Consider the following 21,578-nt stretch of genomic DNA (forward strand, 5'->3'; position numbering starts at 1 on the left):
TTCTCTCTTTTTCTTTCCTTTTTTTCTTCTCTTTTTTCAGTCAGTATCGCCAGAGGATTATCAGGGTTCTTTTTATCTTCTCAAAGAGCCAATTTTCACTTTTGTTACTTTTTCCCATTTTGGCTGTTCTCTTTTTCCATTGGCTTCTGTTTTGATTCCTGTTAGTTCCTTTTTTTCCCCATTTACTTTGAATTCCGCTTTCTCTTCATCTAGTTTCTTAAGGTAGGAGATGAGTTCACTGACTTAGACCTTCCCTTTTGTATTGAGTGCTTGCAGCTGTTGCTTTTCCCTCATGACCTGCTTTAGTAGCAGCTCACAAATTCTGACAGTCTTTTCATTTCATTTAGTTCGAATATTGTACTTTCTAATTTGTCTTTTGATTTCTTCTTTAACCCATGAGTTGTTTAGGAACATGTTATTTAGTTTCCAAATATTGTGCATTTCCCAGAGATCTTTCTGTTTTTGAGTTGTAATTTAATTCCCTTTTGGTATGAGAACATACTTTTTATGATTGCATCTTTTAAAATTTATTGCAACTTATTTTATGGCTCAGAATACGCTCTTATCTTGGTAAATATTCCAAGTGTGATTGAGAAGAATGTGTATTCTGCTGCTGTCGTGTGGAGTGTTCTATAAACATCAGTTAGGTTAAGTTGGCTGGTGGTATTGTTCAAATCTTCCACATCCTACTTTGTTGTCCACTTGTCCAGTTATTTATGAAGAGAGAGGTGCTGAAATCTTTGACTAAGATAGAGGAAATTTGGATCTTTCCTGCATTTCTGTCAGATTTGTTTCATGTATTTTGTAGAGCTTCCTTAGGAGCATAAATATTTAGGATTTTATGTCCCATTGATGAATTGGCCCATATTTGCTCTCTATCTACATTGATATTAATATAGCCACCCAGCTTTCTTTTGTGTAATTCTAGCAGAGGACAGCTGTTTTTTCATTCTTTTTCTTTTAACTTCTTCGGGTCTTTGTATTTAAAGTGTTTCTTGTAGGCGGCACATAGCTGAGTCTTGCTTCTTTATCCATTCTCAATATATCTGCCATTAATGTGATTATTAATATGGTTAGGGTTGAGTCTTATATTTTGCTATTGTTTTCTATTCATCTCATGTTTCTTCTCCTTTATTTTCTGCTTTATTTTAGATTTAATCAAGTTTTTTTTATTATTCCATTTTATTTCCTTTGTTGGTTATTCGCTTTAACTGTTTGGTTTGTCATTTCTTGGGCTTATACATCTTTAACTTCTGGTGTATTTAATTAATCACACTCTGCCTTCGAGTGACACTATACAACCTTTCTTATAGCACACGAACCATGCAGCACTACTATTCTCTTTCATTTGCCCTTCCTAACTTCTGTGCTGTTGTTGGCATGCATTTTACTTTTATATATACAATAAACCCCATGCTGCAATGTTATTTTTCTTCATGTAGTCAGTCATCTCTTTTTTTCTTTTAAAATGGCAGATTTCATTACATCTGAAGTCACATTTCTGTAGTATACAATGTGAAGAGTTTGAAATTAGGGATTATATTCTCTGCTGGAAAGTTTGCAAAAACCACACTGATTACACATGGAGGAATTGAGAGTGTACAAACAACTCTTTATGGGTCTTACACAATGAAAAGCAGATCGAATAGGCAGTCAGTCATCTTTAAAAGAGAGTAAAATAGTAAGAAAAAAGTTTTCTGTATTTACCCATGTAGTTACCACATTCAGTGCTCTTTATTGTTTTGTAGAGATCTTTATTTTTCATCTATTGTTGTTCTTGGCTATTATTTCTTCAAATGCTTTTTTCTGTTCCTCCTCCTCCTCACTTTCTTGATTCTTACTATATTAGGTTGCTTGAAGTCCCAGAGTTCACTGATGCTTTTTTTGTTTTAGAGGTTCTTTTTTTATCTCTATATTTCATTTAGATCATTTTTATTAGTGTGAATTCCAGTTTATTAATCTTCATCTTTAGAAGTTTGTTTTGAGTCTTTTATATTTTCCATGTCTCTAAACTTTTGAACATGGGGGAAGCAGTTATAGCAACTCTTTCCTTGTCTTTCTGCTCATTCTAATATCTCTGTTCATCTAAGTCAGTTTTGATTGATTGTTCTCATCATGGGTTGTCTTTCCCTATCTTTCTACATGCCTGTTAATCTTTTATAGAATGATCAACACCGTATATTTTATCTTGTTGTATGGTGGATATTTTGTATTTCTATAAATTTTCTTAAACTTCCAAGATGCAGTTATGTTACTTGTAAACAATTATATCTTTTTGGTCTTGCTGTTAGGATTTGGTATGTGAGCTCAGAGCAAATCCAGTCTAGGACTAATTATTCTCACTACTCACGTAAGAATTTTCTGTGTACTCTATTCAGCATCCTGTGAATTATTAATTTTTTCAGCCTGGAGGGTGGAAATTAGTACTTGTCTCATCCATACTTAAACAGTGGGCACTATTTAATCTTTTCAGATGGCTCTTGGGCAGGCTGTAGGTGGTTTCCTCACACATATGCACTAATCGGTACCTTGCTGAATTCTTGAGGAACGCTTTGCAAATCTCCCACATTCTTTCTCTGCTCAGCTCCCTTGTTTCTGATGTTCTGTCCTAGGGACTCTAGCTGCCTTGGTCTCCAAAGAGCCTTTGCGCTATCTTCTCATTTAGGTAGTCTTCTAAACTCTGCCTCTGTTTCTTCTCCCTGCACCATGGCCTGTAAAGTCTCTCAAGGCAGGACGCAGGGCCACTAATATAGCTCACGTTGTCTGTTCCTGCCTTTCAGAGATATTTCTCCTTCATTGCCTGAAATTCAGTACCTTACAAACCAGTATTACATACATTTTGTCCACCTTGTTCAGGTGTTTCAGTGTATAAGCGAGAGTCCAAAGTGAAAGCATCACTATATATTAATTTTATATTTTATTACCTTGTTGTTTTCTCCTATGGTTTATAGTTGTTTTATAGTCAGTCTTCAGTTTTCCAGGTTATACCATCATTTCATTGGTAAATAAGAATTTAACCTTCCAATTTTTGTGTCCTCAATTTCTTTCTCCTGTGTAATTGCTTTAGCTAATGTCCAGTAAATAATATCACTGATTCTATTGTTATTTATTTAAGAATAGGTGTAATGAATTATGTCCTGTTTTTTAAGTGATGGAGTTGATTTTATTTTCTGATTGTATCTATTGTGATAAATTATATGTAAATTTCTCTTGCTATTTTGATTTTGGATCTGTTGTACAATACTATTTGTTTCCTTTTTGGAAATGTTTAGGACCTTCTCTTTATTTTTCATTTTCTGAAATGTCATGATGATGTGTTAAAATTAATGGGCTTTAAAAACATTAATTCATTGTGCTAGACATATGGAACAAGGTCTGAGGGTTCTAGGCCTTTTTGGAAGAAGAGTGCTGTGTTATTTCTTTTATAATTTTTTAAAATATATTTTATTGATTATGCTTTTATAGTTGTCCCAATTTTTCTCCCTTTGCCTCCCTCTGCCCAGTACCTGCCTTCCCTCCAGTAATCCCTTCCTTAGTTCATGTCCATGCATTGTGCTTATAAGTTCTTTGGCTTCTCTATTTCCTATACTATTCTTAACCTCCCCCTGTCTATTTCGTACCAACCGGTTATGCTGCTTATTCCCTGTACCTTTTCCCCCATTCTGCCCCTTTTCCCTCCCAGCCGATAAACCTCCAAATGATCTCCATTCTATGATTCTGTTCCTGTTCTGGTTGTTTGCTTAGTTTGTTTTTTAGATTCAGTTGCTGACAGTTGTTGACATTTTAATGTCAACAGTTTTTATCTTTTTCTTAAATAAGTCCCTTTAACATTTCATGTAATAATGGCTTGGTGATGATGAAATCCTTTTGCTTTACCATGTCTGGGGAGCACTTTCTCTGTCCTTCCATTCAAAGTGATAGCTTTTCTGGACAGAGTAATCTAGGTTGTAGATCCTTGCTTTTCATCACTTTGAATACCTCTTGCCAGTCCCTTCTAGCCTGCAAAGTTTCTTTTGAGAAATCAGCTGACGGTCTTCTGGGAACTCCTTTGTAGGTGCCTCTCTGCTTTTCTCTTGCTGCTTTTAAGATTCTCTCTTTATCTTTATCCTTTGGCATTTTCATTATATGTGTGTTGGTGTGGTCCTCTTTGTGTGCAATTGGTTTGGGATTCCCTGTGCTGCCTGTACTTGTATGTCTATTTCCTTAGCCAGATCGAGAAAGTTTTCTTTCATTATTTGTTCAAGTAAGTTTTCAACTTCTTGCTCTTACTCTTCTCCTTCTGGCATCCTTATGATTTGGATGTTGCCACGTTTGGAGATATCCCAGATGGCCCTACACTATCCTCATTTTTTAAATTCTTTTTTCTTCTTGCTGTTCTGGTTGAATGCTTATTTCTTCCTTTTGTTCCAAATTGTTGATTTGAATCCCGCTTCCTCCCCTCCACTAATGGTTCCCTGTAGATTTTTCTTTATTTCACTTAGTGTAACCTTCATTTCTTCCCTTATGCTCTTGCCGTACTCAGTGACTTCTCTGAGCATCCTAAACACCAGCAGTTTGAACTCTGCATCTGATAAGTTGGTTATCTCCTTTTAGTTTAGTTATTTTTCTGGGGTTTTGTTCTGTTCTTTCATTTGGTCCATATTTCTCTGTCTCCTCAATTAGGCAGCCTCCCTGTGTTTGCTTCTGTGTATTAGATAGAGCTGCTTTGACTCCCTATCTTAGTAGTATGGCCTATTACAGAAAAGGCACCTATAAATTGTGTGGGGCGGAGCCTTAGGTAATCACTAGAGCCTTTGCTTTGTGGCTCTGTGGTGGGGGGAGGGCTCCGAGGGGAGACCGTGCCGCTGTCTGACTTCTGGAGGTTTGCCTGGCACTCATCCCATTTCCAGTCACTTCAACCACTTCCCATATGCAGCTGGTGGCCTTCCAGCTGCTGCCCTGGTGTTGAATCCCAGAGTAGGTAGGTTGTGTATGTTCTAAGTCTGTGTGGGTCCTTTAAGCTGAGTTTTTCGAAAATCTGGCAGTTTCTTGCATTGCCCCAGCCCCCACTGCTTTTTACAGCCAGAAGTTGTGGGGATTCATCTTCCTGGCACTGGAACCCTCAGCTGTGCAGTCTGGCCTGGGGCTGGGATCGCTTGCTCCCAAGGTATCCCTCCTGACTTTTATCCCCCACATGTGAATGTGGGACTGTCTGCTCTGGCACACCCGCTGCTGCCGTCTCTCCTCATCACTCCGCTACTCCACGCCTCTCTGCCCATCTCTACAACCCCAGTCCCCCTGCCCATCTGTATAAATCGTGTCTTCTTTAAACCCTTGGTGTTTGGGCTTTCATACAGCTTGATTTTTCTAATGGTTCTGGGTGCTATTTCTTTTGCGATCTAGTTGTAATTCTTTCCATGGTTGCAGGAGGAGGCGAAGCCTGTATGCCTATGCCTCCATTTTGACCAGAAATCCTAAACACTTTGTCTAGAAGTTTGTACCTGGGCTCCATCTGTTGAGATGACAATCACACCCTGGTGAGGGGTTCCTGTAGCTGGGACCGCAGATGGACTGGGCTCACCCAGGCCACCTGCCTCTCTGCCACCTTAACCAGCACCTGCCCCACTTAACACCACCATTCCCTGGCCTCTTTTATAAAATTTTTATATGTGCTCTTTCTGAAATTTTCATTACCTATGAATTAAAACTCCTGCTGTGATCTATTTTTTTTTTACTTATCTCTCTACCATTTTCCATTTGTTCCTTTCGAGCACCTAATGTGACATTAAAAAAATTTAATGTCTCTCTTGTTCTGTAAATATCCTTTGATGTATAAACTCCTCTTTTTGATGATATTGAACCCTTCATTCTCCTGTGTTTCCAGTTTTCTGCATCTCCTTGCATTGTCTTTATGGCCACACAGTTTGTTCGTTTGTGTGTGTGTGTGATTGATCTTCCGTGTTTGGTGACATTCTTACATACCTGGTGTCTCTCATTTCTTATCTCTTCCAGGAATTTGTTCTGTCAACCAGTTTTCTGCTTCCAGGATGTTAACATTTCAAAGCTGTTGTTAACCTCCTTTCATATTACTTTGCTGTTTGTGTTTTTTATTGTAATTTTGGAGGTCTTACAGATCAACACGTTTGTCCATCTGCCATTCTTAGCTGGAAATCATTAATGACTTTTCTTTGTGCTCTTCATCTTGGAATTGTTTTAAATTTGTAAATCATATGTAGAGGTGTTTCTTCAAAATGTGAATGTTAGAAGCTATTCCAAATGTTAATTTTTCTCTTTGGAGTTTACTTCTTGAAATCTTATATTTAAAGCCTTATGTGTAGGCCTCTTCATGAGACTGACATGCCACAATATTAAAACTTGAGTGGTTAGGTTAGCTCATCCTCTGGCTTTGAGAATGTGTTAAGATTATAAATAGGATCTTTTTCTCCTAACTACTTCTTGCTCCTATCAAAGAAAACCATTGATTTTTATATGCAATTAAATCTGCCTGCATAACTAACCTCTTATTGATTCAAACAGTGTTTTGACAAATTGCTTGGATTCTCTAGACACACAACCATTATCTTATACATAGTAAAAGTTTTATTATACTGATGAGGACAATGTATGTTTTATAGTAGTAATAAAATGGCTGAATATAAATTTCTACTAAAAGAAGTATAGGTGAGCCATTTAAATTAAGCTTCATTTAAAGCAAATAGTCTTGGGTAGTCTTTTTTTAAGTATGCTTCATCAAAAACTGTCCACTAAAATTAGGCACATATATGTGATACCCATTATTTTATGGTAACAAAACATGGGAGAGTTTCCCAGATCTTAAACTGGCTTCTCTTCCAAAGGCTTATGACCACTGTGTTTTCTCTGAACTTTTGGAAAATATCTGCATATGGTAACGTCAGCACACACCTGCCGTTACCGTTGCCTGGCTTGGCAACAGATTTCGGTCTCCTAACGTTTCTGTTCCTTTACATCACAAATCAGTGCTGCTTCGGTCGGAATACTGTCATAGTAGCAGTTCTGTGTTATCCCTTCTTTTCTGTCCTCTTTAGAAGTCTGTTAGCAAAACAAAATGATTTAGGGGTTGCCTAACCTTTAAAAGGAATCCAAGAATAGTTAAACATTTTTGTGCTCATTTTGACTGTGCTTTACAAAACCAGTTCTTCTTCCCTAAGAAAATACTGAGACATGCCTGGAAAGATTTATAAAACACCATGTTTAACCCAGCATTAGTTGTTAAAAAGTTATAAACACCTTAAACAACCAACAACAAGGGCTTGTCTGAGTTATGGTACTTATGTAAACCTACCTGTATGATGATATAATATTTGGTCATTAAAAATAATTTTCTTAAAAACATAAGTATGTGAGAAAGTATACAGTTATAGAAGGTAGAGAAAAACAGGACTCATAACTATATACATATACACACATACACATATATATGTCCCCTTTTATATAAATATTACATCTGGGGATAAATGTTATAAAAGGCTGCATGGTAAAGAACGTAGTTTTTTCAAGATAATTTCATGAAAAGACAGTTCCTAGAGATACAGAGACTTGAATTCTAGCCCTGCCTGTGTTACTAGCTGTGTAACCTTAGCATCTCATACATTGGTTTCATCATTTGTAAATGAGTCTTGTAGGATACAATTATGTGTAAAGTATTCCACAAATATGAGGGATTATTGGCACTTATATTTACAGATGAGTGGCCTATTTGGCAGATGATCTCGTTCATAAATTTGGGCAATTAAAGAAACAAGGAAGTAAACAGCGGTGGTACTTGTAATGGACTAATGTGTGGTCTAGCAATGTCTGTCAGTTCTGACCTTGCAACCTTGAAGGATCATGTGCTGTCAGGTTATGCCAAGGTCTTAAAGAAAACTGGAGCTGAACAGAGAACATACTGAAAAGGCTACGTTGTAAAATTTGTATGAGCCTGTTCCGTGTGAAATGATGAGGTTCAGGTGGAACGGAGTAGTCATAAACAGAAGTTGTTGCATAGACACGTGTGTGTGTGAAAACAATGTTATTTGTTAGCTTACAGGGTATGTTCATCGATAATATCACTCCAAATAGATGTATTTTCCTCCGTGACTTGAAAAGGGAGGGCAAAATGTAGGCCAGTCAGTTATGACAGTCAATTCCAAACACTTTTGCACCTGCAATTGCCTTTTTTTCCTGTTTGCCATTAAAGACACTGGGGAGAGCAACATTCTGATTTTACCCTGTTTGTTTAATGCTTATCATCCTGCTTACTATCTTTTAGTGACTACTCTGTTTCCAGCTGTCTAAACATTCTCTCACATTCCTGTCAGAAATGTGACTTGAGCTCAGGTTCAAGAATTGTTGTGTCCACTCCCCCATTGTTTGTTACTTCCTCAGCATACTTTAGTCAAGATTTGAAGTGATTGAACCAGCTACCATTTTTATTTTTCAAATCTAAATGCTATGAGGAGTACTTCTTATTAAATAGTGGGGTCATCTCCTGAAACCCCAAATTTTGTTGTTACTTAATCTTATGATACAGGGAATTTGAAAAGGAAACATTAAACTTACATTTTCATCCTTTGAAAAACCTTTGTATAAATTCAATTGTAAGAGCTATTGTTTATTTCCTGAATATATTTTCTTTTGAGAATACAGCATCAAAATTTCCTATTGAGTTTGATTCTAATGATACTTCTAAATACAGCATATAAAAGAATTCCTTTATGTAACTGTAATTTAAGTATCAAGTAAGGGATCTCATGTGTAGCCAGTGTCTAATTGACTATCTTGAGAGCCTCTCTGCGAAAAATTTAGTAAAAACATATCTGACCGGGCTCACCACGAATTACCATTACTGTCTGAGCTGTGGTCACATTAAGCTTAGTTTTGAAGAAGTACTTACTGAATCTGAAAAGTGATCCTTGGAATTTCCCAAAAGTTTTACTGTTAATACTTTCTTAAAAATCAGAATTTAATAGAATTCCTGTCATATTGTAAACTCAGGGAAATGAGGCCACTTAAGTAACCAAGGAGGTCTTACTCCCTAAACTCAGATTGTCTTTCTGGATGTTACTTGTTTATTATTTTCTACTAGAAGAAGGAATTTCTTACAGGCTTTTTAAAAAGGGGACTTTTAATTTTTATATGAAAATTGGATAATAAGATGTGTTTTGGTAAGCTGTAAATTTATAGATGTAGACAAAAGTGTAGGTTTTGGAAAATATTAAGGGGGACTGTTATTCAGAGAACCTTCTACAGTATTTCACCTTTGAGAGGTCATTCAAATTCGTCCCAATAAGTCTATGGACATTTTTGGTTATTCTGTAATTTTAAATTATGTTTTGTGTATGTGTAAACCATTTGAGAAAATTGGGCACATTAAGAGTTGCTTTTTCCAGTTTTAAGCAGCAAAATATCTGCTTTCTTATCTAAGTAATAGGTCTGTTTGCTTGTAAAAGTTATTTTGTCATCTGTGAACTCTGTGACTGACTGGTACCTTTGATTTGAGAACTCAGTATATTTGGAATTAACATAAAGAGTTTAATCCTTGTTGAAAACCTATAGTTTCAGTTAAATTTTGTGAAAATATGCACTTCTCATAGCTTTCTATTGTTTACCAAGCCTAATGAGCAGCTAATAATAATGAATGACAGACCTCAAAGAAAATAAGATTATTTGCCGTAATTTACAGAATGGATTCACTTTGCCTCAGGAGAGCTGTTTGTTGAACCGATGATGCAGGCTGTATAAATCAGCACATTATTTTATAACCTCAGCACAGACACCTGTTGCCTGATTTTGAAACTGATTGAAGCTCATTTTAGAAAAATGTACTTAATTCAGGAAAGAAGTTTGTTGAAAAACAGTAAGAAGATTTTGAAAGAAACTTCTGGGTTTTGTTTTCACCTGATAAAACTCCTCAGTTCTGCCAAGATTATACCATTCTCCTACCCAAATAGCTTAAGCCAGGGCTAGTTACAGCAAACATGCATCGCACTAGATTAGCAGCTCTCATACTTTTGGGTCTCACACTGTGTGAGAGCGAAATTATTGAAGATCCTCAAGGAGTTTCGTTTGTGTAGTTTTATCTACTCACTTGTGTATTAGAAATTAGAACCAGATAATTTAAAGCTATATATTTATTCATTTAAAGTAACAATAAACTACTGGATATTAAATCGCATATTTTAATGAAAATAGCTATGTTTTTCAAAACAAAAATAGGGAAAAGAGTGGTATTGTTTTATATTTTTATAAATATCATTGATACTGGCCTAATAAAAGATAGTTGGATACTTACATCTCCTTCTGCTTTCAAGCTCTTGCAGGGTTTTTTTGTTGTTGTTGTTGTTAAAGTATATGAAGAAAATTAGGTCCCACAAATATGCAGTTGGAAAGAGGAGGAGTATTTTAATAACCTTTTCAGATAATTGTGGAAACTCTTATTTGAATACCACACCAAAATTTAATAAATACCCTTTTCTTAAAGGTTAGTTGCCATGTGGAGTCTGTAAACACATCAGTGTACCTTTCATACTCTGTTACATTAATATTAACTGTGTAATATTAACTGTTACATTAGATTAACTGTAACCTTGAGCAATTTATTTAATCCCTCAGTGCCTCAGTTTCCTCATTTATAAAAAGTAGAATATTAGTACTTACCAGCTACTAATCTTGGAAAGTTTACACAAATTAACATGTGCAAAATGCTCAGAATAGCATCTGGCATATAATTCAGTGAAGTAAATGTTAGTTACTATGATTATTACCCCCTTGGTTCTGACCTTAGTTTCTATCATCATATCTATAAAACTTTCTCCTTCTGTATCACATTTTTCCAAAACCTGTCTCTCCTTTCACTGACTCATTGACTCAGTCTAAAAAGACATAAAATAAAGTGAGATTTGGATGATTTACTACATTTGGAGAGAAACATTAATCACATTCACAACTTCTCCACAGAATAAGAAATTCTACCAGACCAACAGATTTTAAATAGAATTAACAGAAGGTAATCTGGCACAGGGTGCTGCTATGTTGGGGAGCTCATTTCTATTTCTTTTTTATCTGTTGAACAACACTTCTAACGATATCTTTTTTTCTTCAGGATATCTTTGTAAAAAAAAAAAGACTTTGCTGTCTAGAGCAGTTTAAGATTCACAGCAAAATTGAGCAGAAAGTACAGAGGTTTCATGTACTTCCTGCTCCCAAAACACAGCTTGCCATACTGTCAATATTCCTCACCACAGTGGTACATCTGTTACAGTCGATGGATGACTACATTGGTTTGATACATTATTATTACCAAAGGTCCACAACTTACATTAGAATTCACTCTTGGTACAGTATCCACCATTAACAGTATCATACGGAATAGTCCCACTGCCCTAAAAATCCTGTGTTCTGTCTGTTCTCCACAACACCCCCACCTGCAGGCAACCACTAGTATTTCCACTGTCTTCGTAGTTTTGCATTTTTCAAGATGTCATATAGTTGGAATCATACCATATGTAGCCCTTTCGGATTGGTGTTTTTCACTTAGTAATATGCATTTAAGGTTTCTCCACGCCTTCTCATTGCTTGATAGCTCCTTTCTTTTGGGCGCTAAATAGTATTCCACTGTGTGGATGTGCCACAGTTTATTTTTCCATTCACCTACTGGAGGACATCTTGATTACCATAAATATTCATGAGCAGGGTTTTGTGTGAACATATGTTCTCAGCTCCTTTGGGTTGAAAACCAAGGAGCACAATTGCTCAATCGTATGCTAAGACTATGGTTAGTTTTGTAAGAAACTGCCCCACTGTCTTCCATAGTGACTGTACTATTTTGCACGCCCGCAGCAATGAATGAGAGTTCCTGTTGCTTCACATCCTTGACAGCGTTTAACTTTATCAGGGTTTTGGATTTTGGCCATTATCATAGGTGTGTAGTGGTATCTTACTGTTTTTATTTGCAACTTCCTAATGAATTATTAACGTTGAGCATCTTTTCATATGCTTATTGCTTTCCATATGTATATCTTCTTTACCCTTTTTTAAATTGGGTTGTCCATTTTCTTATTATTGAGTTTTAAGAATTTTGTATATTTTAGATGGCAGTACATTATCAGATATGTCTTTTACAAATATTTTCTCCCAGTCCTTGGCTTATCTTCTTATTTTCTTGACAGTTTCTTTCATAGAGAAAGAGTTTGTAATTTTACTAAAGTCTAGCTTATCAATTGTTTATTTCATGGTTCTTGCTTTTGATGTCATATCTAAAAAGTCATTTGAACCCAGAATCATCTAGATTTCCCCCTATTTATCTGCTGGTGTTGTTTTGTGTTTTACATTTTGGTGTATGGTGTACTTTGAGTAAATTTCTGTGAAGGGTGTAAGGTCTGTGTCTAGGTGTGTTAATATATTATTGTATGTAGATATCTAGTTGGTCCAGTACCATTTGTTGAAAAGACTATTTTTTCTCGGTGTATAGTCTTTGCTTCTTTGTCAAGCTTGGTCTATTTCTGGGCTTACTGTGGCTTTATTTATTTATTTATTTTTAATTTTTTTTTAGTAAAGACAAATATTTATTAGGCCAATATTAAAACCTATACATTCTTGGCTGATGATATGTACTTGGCTAAAAAGTCTTTTACTTTGGATACATGCATCATTTCCTTCATTGTAGTATCTCTACTTCTCAGTTACTGTGGCTTTAGAACCAGCTATAGGTTTGGTTGATTTTTCTCTAATGAGTTTCTGTTGTCAATTTCATTCATTTCTGTTCTAATTAAAACAATATGTTTTTTGCTTACTTTGGATTTAATTTGCTTTTTTCCCTAGTTTTCTAAGATAGAATCTTAGGTTATTGATTTTAGATCAGTTTTCTTTTTTAATATATGCAATCAGTGCTATAAATTTTCCTCTAAGTAATGCTTTTGTTGAACCCACAAATGTTGGATAGGTTGTATTTTTATTTTCATGTATTCATAATATTTAAACAAAAATTTGAGGATGTGCTTTTACCCATGTGTTATTTAGAGGTGTGTTGTTTAATTTCCAAGTATTTTGGGATTTTTCACCTATCTTTCTGTTTCTGGTTTCCAGTTTAATTCCACTGTGGTCTAAGGGTATATATTGCATGATTTCTGTTCTTTTAAGCTTGTTAAAGCATATTTTATAGCCCAGATTGTGGTCTGTCTTGATGAACAAGATTATCTTTTACATTGTACTGAATTGTAGATTAATGAAAGAATTTAAAAGTAATTATGTTTTCCATCAGTGATAGAGACAGCACTTTATCTTCAACTTACTTTTATGATCTCTTCTAATGGGGGAAAGCCTCTTGTTTTGGTGTTTTGTTCCTATGTATGTGGACCTAGGTCTCAGAATGAGTCATATCTGTGGAAAATACAGGCTACTCTCATAAAATACCGGCACATTAGTGCAGGTGTCTTACATTATGAATCTGTACATGATTTATTTTTTAACCAGCTGGAAATTTTTTTTAAATTGGGGGATATTTAACATTTCTCAGAGATTTGTAACTAATAAATTTTCATTATTGTGCTTTTAAAATGTGACGATTTCTTTTATCCCATTTAGTTTTGTCAGCCCAGTGGGTGGCAGCTGTCCAGAGAGAGGAAGCAGCCGACGTTTTTTGTGGTGGTCCTGACAGATATTGACTCAGATCGACATTACTGCTCGTGCCTAACCTTCTATGAGGCGGAAATCAATCTCCAGGTACAACAACTTTTCTAGCCAAAGTGTGGTCAAAATACCAACATTTAGGAATTTTTTATGCCATATATGTTTTTGTTAGAACTGCCAGCTTGAGTTCAGTGAGCTACTTTAAAAAGATTGAATTACTGTATTATTGATTAAAGAGCAAGAACAACAGTTACATCCAAGTTTAATTGTTCCTTTTTAAAATAAAAATCTTAATCTGAATGCTTCTAAGAATAGCATATCTGTGAATTTGTTTATTAAGATTTGTATCCTGTCATGGTGAACCTGTAATTTTCCTTGTCAGTCCTTTTCCTGAGGGGGTCTTTCACGGAACATAGAGTATCTAATAAGGATGTTTATAGATCACTTATCACAATTCTTGGTACTATTTTTGAAGCACCTAAGTAAATGTTAACTCATTGCTGTTGGTGGTAGTAGCAAGAGGGTGAGACTGAAATTCGTAGGCTGCAACTATAGAAATAAAAATGCTGAATCTTTCAACTTATTAGTTGGGATTCTTAGTTTCAGACAACTAGGTATACTTTCCCTAACTTATGCAAGAAAGGACTTAGGACAATGTATTATTGGACAGCTTATGTAATTTCATGGGTGAAGAGTAAGCCGGAAACTAATTCTGGGTACTAGGAACTGCCTAGTACCAGTTGGCACTTATGATGTTGGGCACTAGACAATATAATCTTCATAATAAATGCCCTAAAAAATCCAGTCTCTTATGTGCAGCCAGATTCTCAAATTGTTGACTTCTTTAAATCTCATACGGGTATATGGTTCCCTGAGAAAGTCAGATTTGCATGCAAATCCCACTCCCCTGTAAAGGAAGCAGGAAAACCTTTTTCTTCTTGTTTTTGTTTTCAAGGCTCAGTGATACAAGAAAGAAACTATAAAGGAGTTTGGAGGATATTGAGAGAGTCAATTTGCATTATTTGCTGTACTTTCTGCTACATTCAGATGAATGAGTATTACCAGCAGGGAAAAGGATTGGCTTGCTTTCTGAAATGGCCTCACAAAGGAGCATTTGGGTTTTTTTGGTTACTTTTATTAAATTCGAAGATCTGAATTTTCTAGATGTAGAAATCTGATTTCCAGTACAAGGGGAGACAAATCACATTTCATAATACAGATTAACATTATTCAAGTTTATAATAAGGCTGATATATTAAAACCAACATATTAGTTTATTAATTTACAGTGATAAGTTAAAAGTTTAGATAGAATAAATATATTTTATCTGCATTATCACACATTCTCTTCTTGTCAGATTTTTGGGAGGAGCCATATCAAAATCAGAAGCATCTTGATTGTGGAATCAAACTAAGGAGTAATGTCAAATATTTAATGACTGTCAGACCAATAGAATCCATTGTTTATATTTGAAATTAGGCATTATGTTGTCAATGAGGATGGGTAGCTTAGAAGTCTGTGACTATGGTCATCTCTGTGCTGGATAATGTTTGGGTGGATGTTACCAACAAATATCTAATCAAATTCCTATTTTGATTAATTCAATCTAAATAAGAAAGAGTGTTCCCTAGTCGACAGTCTCTTTTTCTCTTTTAGGTGACCTTTCATATTTATCTATGTTGATCTTTAGAATTTAAGTTAGTGCTGAGAATGCAACATTCTCTTTATTTTCATATTCTTGGGGGCATCTCTTTACAACTTTCTAATATTATCTAATGAGCCCTTGCCAGTATGGCTCATATGGTTGGAGCATCATCTATAACCAAGAAGTCGTGGTTCAGTTCCCTGTCAGGACACACACTTGGGTTTTGGGTTCATTCCCACCCAGTTCTGGCATGTGCAAGAGACAGCCAATCAATGTTTCTCTCTGACATTGTTTCTTTCTCTCTCTTCTTCTCTGCCTTCCTCTCTCTCGAAAAGCAATGATAAAATGTCCTCGGGTGAGGATAAAAATAATAAGTAAGTAAGTAAATAAATAAATAAATAAATAAAGTGTTTAGAATTGTCTAATGAAATTAACTGAGATTATTTAGGTTCTCTCTCCTCTCTCCTTCCCTACCACCCCTTCTAAAATAAACTGATAGAAAACTAATACTCTAAGACAGTGTGGGGGTCTTCCAATCCAACATAATGACATAGGAAGCTCCTGAACTCACCTCCTTCCATGGACACACTGAATCTACAGCTACGCATGAAGCAATTCCCATTGAAAGAAAATCAGAAATTCCTGAGTAAGTGCTACACATTGAGCAAATGAGAAAATACCCACATTGAAATGAGTAGAAAAGGCTACGACAAAGTCTCACCATGAACTCCACCCCTGGAACAGTGAGAGGCAATCAGGAATGAACTTAAAACTTATGGCTTCTCCTTAGGCATGAAGAGTTTGGACCAAATATCTAACCCCCGAATGTTAAGAATCCACATGAGGAATGGGCCCCCCAAACTCATAGCTCTGGAAATCAATAGGAGTTGTGTTCATGAGACCCAGCAGACTATAGAACATAAAGAGTTCTGAATGGGTTCAAAAGGTTTGCTGTGGCTATCCCTCTAGGGCTTAGCATTATGGGAACAGAGAGAAATGCCCATCTTCCAGTCTTTTAAGGACAGAGTCCTATGTTCATACTTTAAAAGCTGCTGCCTGCAGTTCAGGCGTCTAATTAAGCTCATTCTAGAGAGGTTGATTGTGATTCTCCCTGGAGATAAAGGAGGCTGACAGATACAGCCTTTATCATTTTTGCTCTAGCTTACTGTAGTTCATTGGTTTCTCTTTGGAAAGAGCTTGTACACACATCTGGTACCCTAGCTTTTGCATCTGCCATCCAAAGGAAACACTCTTTTAATCCCCCCGGTTCTAAGGGCAAGCAGGGCTGGAGCTCTCCCACAGAACTGAAGCAAAAAAACTAGATAGTCCCTCCAGTGCTCAGCGCAGAGGGAGCAGACAGAAACACCCATGTCCAAGTAGTTTACTGAAAGAAATGCCCATCTTCTAATCTTTCCTGGACAGACTCCTATTTGCATATATTAAAAGCTGCTGCCTGAGGGCCTATCTTTTAATCGGCATGAATCTAGGTGCTGACTGTGATCCGCCCCCTTGCTACACTGACAGGTCTTGGCACACCCTCAACTACAGGGAGCACTAAGAATAATATAGACCACTGGGACCATCACAGAATTTTGAGAGCCAACCAAGAGTTAGGATCAGATTGCATGATAAATTTTATCTCCGACAATAGGTCCCTCCTTGAAGACTAGGAGCGGTGGTTTTTTTATCTAATGCATAGGAACCAACACAGAGAGTCCAAGAAGAGGAAGAAACAAAATAATATGTCCAAACTAAAGAATGTGATCATTAAAATGAAAAGAGAACCAACTATATGGGAAAGCATATTCACCAATGATACCTAAGACAAGGGCTTGATCTCCAAAATACATAAAGAACTCACATGACTCCACTCCAGGAAGACAAAAAGCCCAATTAAAAATGGGCAAAGAATTTGAACAGACACTTCTCCAAAGAGGACATACAAAGGGTCCAGAGACATATGAAAAGATGCTCAGCATCGCTAGCCATCAGAGAGATGCAAATTAAAACCACAATGAGATACCACTTCACACCGGTCAGAATGGCCATCATAAACAAAGAAACAAGCAACAAGTGTTTGAGAGGATTCGGAGAAAAGGGAATCCTAGTGCACTGTTGGTGGGATTGCAGACTGGTGCACCATTATGGAAAACAGTATGGAATTTCCTCAGAAAACTGAAAATGGAACTGCCTTTTGACTCAGCAATTCCACTGCTGGGGTTGTATCCTAAGAACCCTGAAACAACAATCCAAAAGAACCTATGCACCTCAATGTTCATAGCAGCACAATTTATAATAGCCAAGTGCTGGAAGCAACCTAAGTGCCCATCAGTAAATGAGTGGATCAAAAAACGTTGGTGCATTGCAGTAGAAAGAAAGAAGCAGCTTCTACCCTTTGCAACAGCATGGATGGATCTGGAGAGCATTATGCTAAGTGAAATAAGCCAGGCAGTGAAAGACAAATACCATATGATCTCATGTATAAGTGAACCTAATCAACAAAACAAACAAGCAAGCAAAATTAACCAGAGACATTGAAATTAAAAACAAAGGGACAGTAACCAGAGGGGAGATGGGAGGGGATAATGGGGGGGAAAGGGTGAAGGGTTTTCAGGAACAACTATAAAGGACACATGGACAAAACCAAGGGGGTGGATCAGGGGAGGGAGGTGGGGGTGGCTGGGGTGGTGGGGAAGTGGGGGTGAAAGGCAGACAACTGTACTTGAACAACAATAAAAAAAAGAATATGATCAAACCTCAGAAAAATACCTTAATGAAATGGAAATACCAGATTTAAAACACCAGATAAATAATTTAAATTAATGATCATGAAGATTCTGACTGAACTCAGAAGACTGGATGAACAAAGTGAGAATTTCAGCAAAGAAATAGAAAATGGAAGTCATAGAGCTGAAGAATAAAAGACTAAACTGAAAAATTACAATAGAGGGGCTCAACATCAGTCTAGATAAAACAGAAGAAAGTATCAGTGAACTTTATGAGAGGGTAATGAAAATCAAAACAGCAAATCAAAACAGCAAAAATAAAAAATAAAAAGATTGACAGTAGTTTAAGGGCCTTATGGGACAACATCAGGCTGATCAATATTTGCATCATAGGGATTCCAGAAAGTGAAGGGAAACAAAGAGGCAGAAAATGTACTTGCAGAAATAATGGCTGAAAACTTCCTTACTTGGGGAAGAAAACAGAAATCTAGATCCACAAAGCTTAGCAAATTCCAAATAAAATGAATCCAAAGAGACCAACACCAAGATGTATTGTAATTAAAGTGTCAAAAGTTAAAGAACGGAGACAATTTTAAAAGTAGTGACATAAAAACAATTTGTGTAATGCCTCTTATAAGGGAACCCTTATAAGATGATGAGCAGATTTTTCAGGAAAAACTTCACAGGCCGGAAGGGACTGGCAAGATGTATTTAAAGTGCTAAAAGACAAAAGCTGACAACCAAGAGTACTCCAACCAGAAACCTGTCCTTTAGAATTCAGGGAGAGATAATGAGTTTTTCAGACAAACAAAAGCTAAAGGAGTTCATCAACAGTATACTGGCTTTACAAGAAGTGTTAAAGGGACTTCTTTAAGCTAAAATCAAAGGGTGCTAATTAGTAACAGGAAAACATGAAAATATAAATCTCACTTGTAAAGGTAAATATATAGTAAAATTCAGAACAATCTAATGTACTGATGGGGGTTAATCACTTACAAAGGTACTATAAAATTTAAAAGATAAATGTAAAAAAATAACTACAATTACAATAATCTGTTTATATACAAAACAAAAGGATATAAATCATCACATTAAAAACTAAATGGAGGAATGTAGAGCTTTATAATGTACTGGTGTTCAAACTTTAGTTTTTATCAATGTACAATAGCCTCTCATAAATATGAGTTATGTACACCCTCATGGTAACCACAGACAATGGATAATGAAACAATCTACGCACACCCATCCATAGAACCATCAAATCACAAAGGAAGAAAGAAAGAAAGGAAGAAGGGAACAAAAGAATTTTTAAAATATCCAGGAAACAACTAAATGGCAATGGTAAGTACATACCCATCAATAATTCCTTTAAATGTTAATAGACTAATTCTCCAATCCAAACACATAGGATGGTAAGTGGATTAAAAAATAGGACTGAACTATATGTTACCTACTAGACACTCACTTCAGCTTTAAGGATACACAGCAACTGAAAGTGAAGGGACAAAAAAAAAAGATACTCCATATAATTGGAAACCATAAGAAAGCTAGGGTAGCTAATACAAAATAGACTTTAAACCAGAATTGTAATAAGAGTCTCAGAAGGTCATTCTATGATGATAAAGTAGCCAACTCAATCGAGAGGAAATAACAGTTGTAAATATTTATTCACCAAGCGTTAGAGCACGTAAGTGTATAAAGCAAATATTAATAGATCCAAAGGAAAAATAATGACAGAAGTACAATAATAATAGAGGACTTTAGTACCCCACATTCAACAATGGATAGATTGTACAGATAAAATCAGTAAGGAAAATTGTGCTTAAACAACATGTTAGATCAGAGAGACCTACCAGACACACACAGAGTCATCTAACAGTCGCAGAGACTGTTCTTCTCCAGCCTATGTGGAACATTCTCCAGGATAGATCATATATTGGGCCACAGAACAAGTCTTAATAAAATTAAGAAGATTGAAATTATATCAGGCATATTTTCCAACCACAAAAGTGTGAATCTAGAGCTACTTACATGAGAAAACTGGAAAATTCACAAGTATGTAGAGGTTAAATAACATGTTCCCCAACAATCAATGGGTCAAAAATGAACCAAAATAGGAAACAAAAATTATCTTACGACAAATGAAAATGAAAATACAGCATACCAAAAATGTGGGATGAAGCAAAAGCAGATACAGGGGGAAATTTATATTGGTGAATATCTATGTTAATAAAAAAAGAGAGAAAGATCTCAAATAAAGAACTTAAGTTTATACCTTCGGGAACTAGAGAAAGAATAGCAAAGCCTAAAGTTAGTAGACAAAGGAAGTAATGATCAGAGAAACATCTAATGAAATAGAGAATAAAAAGACCATAGAAATGATCAATGTTTTTTGAAGAGATAAACAAAATGACAAGCCTTTACCTAGCTCACCAAGAAAAAAGAGAAAGGACTCAAAATTAGAAATGAAAGAGGAAGACATTAGAACTGATATGGCCCTGGCTGGTGTGGCTCAGTGGATTGAGCACTGGCCTGAAAACCAAAGGGTCGCCAGTTTGATTCCCAGTTTAGAACACATGCCTGGGTTGCAGGCCAGGTCTCCAGTAGGGGGTGTGCGAGAGACAACCACACATAAATGTTTCTCTTTCTTCCTCCCTCCCCCTCTAAAAATAAACAAAATCTTTAAACAATTTTAAAGAACTGATATGACACAAACACAAAGATCGTAAGAAACTATCATGAGTACTTACATGCCAAAAAATTGGACAACTTAGAAGAAATGAATAAATTCCTAGAAATACCAGCCTACCAGGACTGAATCATGGAGGAATATAACGTATGAACAGACCAATTAGTAGTAAAGATATTGAATTAAAAAGCAAATTCCTTCCACCAAAGAAAAGTCCAGGACCAGAAGGCTCTGCAAGTCACTTCTACCATACATTTATGAGAAATCAATACCAATCCTCTAATTCTTCCAGAAAAATTGAAGAGCAGGGAGCACTTCCAAACTCATTTTAAAAGATCAGCATTACCCTGATACCAAACCAGGCAAGGATGCTACAAGAAAAGAAAACACAGCCCAGTATCCCTAATGAATGTTGATAAATGGAAAGATATCCCATGGTACTGGGATATCACCTCACATATTTACGGGTTTTTTTTTTTTTATGAGAACATTTATAATCTGCTGTCTTAGTAAACTTCAATTATACAGTACAGTGTTATGAACTAGAGTCACCATGTTGTACTATAGATCCTCAGGCTTATTCATGTTAGCACTGAAAGTTTTGATCCTTTTACCAACTTCTCCCTATTACCCCAAACCCTCAGCCCGCGAAACCACCACTCTTTTCTCTATTCCTATGAGTTTGCTTTTTTTTCTTCTTAAGAGTCTGCATATAAATGATGTCATGCATCGTTTGTCTTGCCCTGTCTGGCTTATTTCACTGAGCATAATGCCTTCGGAGTCCATCCAGGTTGTCATAAACAGCAGGATTTCCTTCTTTCTTGCGGCTGAATAATCCTGAGTGTGTGTGTTACATGTAAATCCATTCAATTTTTTTCTTTTGTTTAATCTT

At 36.1% G+C, this 21,578-nt stretch overlaps 1 protein-coding gene across 2 annotated transcripts in view; it reads left to right on the forward strand.

Moving 5' to 3' along the window:
• Positions 1–21,578, forward strand: part of SBF2 (SET binding factor 2) — a 416,007-nt gene that overhangs the window by 170,205 nt on the left and 224,224 nt on the right. For both annotated transcript variants that reach the window (XM_024558744.3, XM_024558743.3), the window contains exon 3: positions 13,582–13,719. In XM_024558744.3, the coding sequence (XP_024414512.2) occupies positions 13,582–13,719 (138 nt within the window). The remainder of the gene's footprint in view (positions 1–13,581; positions 13,720–21,578) is intronic.

The sequence above is a fragment of the Desmodus rotundus genome, chromosome 5, assembly GCF_022682495.2.
Source record: "Desmodus rotundus isolate HL8 chromosome 5, HLdesRot8A.1, whole genome shotgun sequence".
NCBI classification, from domain to species: domain Eukaryota; kingdom Metazoa; phylum Chordata; class Mammalia; order Chiroptera; family Phyllostomidae; genus Desmodus; species Desmodus rotundus.